At 36.3% G+C, this 3583-nt stretch overlaps 1 protein-coding gene across 4 annotated transcripts in view; it reads left to right on the top strand.

Moving 5' to 3' along the window:
* The window catches only part of LOC119591338 (ATP-dependent RNA helicase DDX42-like), a 10115-nt gene that overhangs the window by 2941 nt on the left and 3591 nt on the right, over nt 1-3583 (top strand). For all 4 annotated transcript variants that reach the window (XM_037940069.1, XM_037940071.1, XM_037940070.1 and 1 more), the window contains exons 3-8: nt 490-625; nt 776-903; nt 1114-1327; nt 1809-2150; nt 3001-3192; nt 3361-3519. In XM_037940069.1, coding sequence (XP_037795997.1) covers nt 490-625; nt 776-903; nt 1114-1327; nt 1809-2150; nt 3001-3192; nt 3361-3519 — 1171 coding nt within the window. The remainder of the gene's footprint in view (nt 1-489; nt 626-775; nt 904-1113; nt 1328-1808; nt 2151-3000; nt 3193-3360; nt 3520-3583) is intronic.

The following is a 3583-nucleotide window of genomic DNA, read 5'->3' as shown; positions in this document are numbered from 1 at the left end:
TAGTATGAAGCTTTTTCATAGCTATTGGAGGAGGTTAATTAAGAGATTAATGGTAACACTTCCTGAATTTTCAAATTATCATTACAATGTTTAATTACCATTTAACTCCAAATTGATAGGAAAGTTCAGAGGACAGGGAAATTGACTCTAATTAAATAAACTAGTGGAAAAATTGGCATTTAAGCTGGTGTTTGCCATCTTTGACTCTGTGAGCCACACATACATGAGTAAAATAGTGCAATATAATGCATGTCTATAGAACTGAAAAAGTGGGGGGGAAAGTTGCTTAAATAACTTTCCAAGTTACCATATATTATTCTTTAGGGATTAATCATACTATGACAGTATATATTTAGTATTACCTTATTAGTTCTTGCCATTTTTCAGCTAATTCAGCAGTGGAGCTGTTAAGAAATGCATTTGTAATAAGCTATCTGAGCAAATATCCTCTTTAAATCGTTGCTTTTTCAACAATGTATCTGGTTTCAGATACTTTGACGATGAGGATGAGAGCTTTGATGGTGCTTACCAGCCAGCTCCTGGAAGTCCTGGACCACAGAGGAAAGAAGATTCAGATTCTGATGAGGATCCTTTGGATGCTTTCATGGCTGGTATAGAGCAAGAAGTAAGATCCACCTTCTCAGTTATCAGTATTATTATCTGCAGGTTCTGTGGCACTGGCTATAGAAATAATGCTTAGATTGATAAGATATTTGAGGTATGAAGTTGGTTGTTTTTATCATTTGTCTCATGTGTTTTATATATTCTGTTGCAGGTTAAAAGAACAAAGACAAAGGGGGCAACTGAGAAGAAGGAAATGAAAGGTGTGCGTGACGACATTGACGAAGAGGACGATGAAGAGTCTTATTACAGATATATACAGGAGAATCCCAATGCTGGAAGGTAATGGTTCCTTAGAATTTAGAATCATGTAATGATTCAGTACATAGGTATTTTAGGTTTTCCTAACAGCCCAAATTTACTTAAATAGGTCACAGTTTTCCATTTTTTAAAATCTTATATATGTATATATCTATACAACAAGCACAAATGAAAATGTGAGATAGTTTCATATTTTTAAGATATATTTATAATATATTTTTGCTTTTACAGACAACAGGAAGATAGTGAAGATGAGATTGAGTATGATGAAGATGGGAATCCCATTGCTCCCAAGAAACCCAAGTACATTGATCCGCTACCACCAATTGACCACTCCACAATCGAATATCAGGACTTCACCAAAAACTTCTACCAGGAGCATGAAGACATCGCAGCCCTCACACCTCTTCAGACAAATGAATTGAGAGTCAAGATGGGGATTAAGGTATGTGGTATTGTTTTCATTTTAAGGGATAAGGTTTGGGAATTTGATCTATGTTAGTGGTCATGGTTTGGAAATTTGTGTGATGGTGGGGATTAATAGATGGATAATAGGGTTTGGAATGGGATTCAAGTTTTTGGAAACTACTTCAAGATAGGTCTTTGTGGATTATTGATCCCTGTAGGGACTAGAAAATAGTAAATGATTCCATTAAAGGAGTAAATGATTCCATTAAAGGTGTTAGGTTATGGTTTTAAGATTGAAATTAATGTGTAGGGTATTAGTTTCAAGAATAGGTTTTGTAAGCTTTCCTCACACAGAGAGGGATGATTTGTGCACTAAAATTAACAATAGAAGTGTCACTTTTCTTCTTTCTTCTTTTCTACTCTTTTGCCCAATCCTGTTATACTTATGGCTTCCTCATAGTCTTCATCTTCAAGTCATTCATTCATTTTAAGCATTCACATCCTTTTTTGTGTTTCAGGTGACAGGCTTTGATGCTCCAAAGTTGGTAACCAGCTTTGGCCACTTTGGCTTTGATGAAGCCCTTATGAAAGCCATTCGCAAGTCAGAATACACACAGCCCACCCCCATCCAGTCACAGGCTGTGCCAATTGCTCTTAGTGGACGTGATGCCATTGGCATTGCTAAGACGGGTAGCGGTAAGACTGCAGCATTCATTTGGCCAATGTTAGTGCACATAATGGATCAAAAGGAGCTTGCCCCAGATGATGGCCCAATTGGACTAATTTTGGCTCCAACTCGAGAATTGGCACAGCAAATATACACAGAAGCTCGTAGATTTGGCAAAGTCTACAACATACAGGTAAAACACTTCTTCCACTTTTTTCTTTTCTGTTTTGACATTGTTGTTGTCTTGTATGTTGTACCTCTATTGTTAAATGATAAGCTAACATCGTAGCTCTATTTTATTCTCTGAAGCTTAACCATTGCATATTTTCCACACAGAAACTTCAGTGAGATAATGAAAACTTTAAGTGACTTTTAGAACTAAATAATTATAATCTTGAGTGAGTGTACAATATGGTACAGATTTACTTTCTTCCTATCATATTTTATACCACTGACTTTAATAAATAACTTCCAAAATTTACTATTTTAGCGTGACAGCTGCACTTGTTATAAAATTAACTGGTGTCCGTTTTCAGACACTGAAGTTATATAAGCAAGTAATTTCAAAAGAATTTAGTTTCCCTGTTACTTTGCCTTCCATTCCAACCCTAAGACAAAACCAAGGAAGTTTGTCTTTCTGAATTTATGATTTAGAAAACGGGATTAAAGCAATAAATTTTGGGACTGTAACATCTTCCATCAGTCATAGGATGTAGCTATGATTCTATTAACCCTTTGAGTTTGAGTCCTCAAAAAAAGGATATCAAATAGAGGGAATTGCTGGTAACACATATCACAAAGAAAAAATGTATTTCAGAAATTTTCGTTAGCCTTCCTCAACCAGTGGCCCCATTAAATCATCCACAGCGATCAATCACAAAAGGCACCAAAAGATTGAGACTACGGGAAATTCAGGCTTACTGCTATGATCCTGGCAGGTGCATTACCATATCAAAAAGAGCTATGGAAGCAGTGTTGTAATTTTTTTCTTTCTTTTCTGACTAAGTGGTTTGAAATTTATGCCAAAATTTCTTGATCTGTAGGTTGTCTGTGCTTATGGTGGAGGCAGCAAGTGGGAGCAAAGCAAAGCATTAGAAGCTGGTGCAGAAATTGTTGTGGCTACTCCAGGCAGAATGATTGATATGATAAAGATGAAGGCAACTAACTTACGACGTGTCACTTTCCTCGTTCTTGATGAAGCTGATCGTATGTTTGACATGGGCTTTGAACCACAGGTTAGTCTATGGCATCTAAAATTAAAGCAGAAAACATTGGTGAACAGTTTAAAATAAAAAATTATGTGGTTCCATATATGCTAATTATAACCTTGTGTTGATGTTATAAAGTCTTATTTAAATAATTTAAATACATTACGCCTCCTTTTTAATTCCCTCTCATCACAGGTAAGATCGATCTGTGACCATGTGAGGCCTGACCGTCAGACATTACTATTCTCAGCAACATTCAAAAGAAAAGTAGAGAGACTGGCCCGTGATGTCCTCACAGATCCTGTCCGTGTAGTACAAGGAGAGCTTGGAGAAGCAAACCAGGATGTAACACAGGTAAGGGAAGCTTTCCATGATTCTTTTGTATTTTCTAATATTTAGTTTTAGTGAAGCTGTAGTA

The sequence above is a fragment of the Penaeus monodon genome, chromosome 28 (genome assembly GCF_015228065.2).
Source record: "Penaeus monodon isolate SGIC_2016 chromosome 28, NSTDA_Pmon_1, whole genome shotgun sequence".
Lineage (NCBI taxonomy): Eukaryota > Metazoa > Arthropoda > Malacostraca > Decapoda > Penaeidae > Penaeus > Penaeus monodon.
The sequence above is the reverse complement of the archived record's forward strand: the minus strand, read 5'-3'. Positions and strand labels throughout refer to the sequence as shown.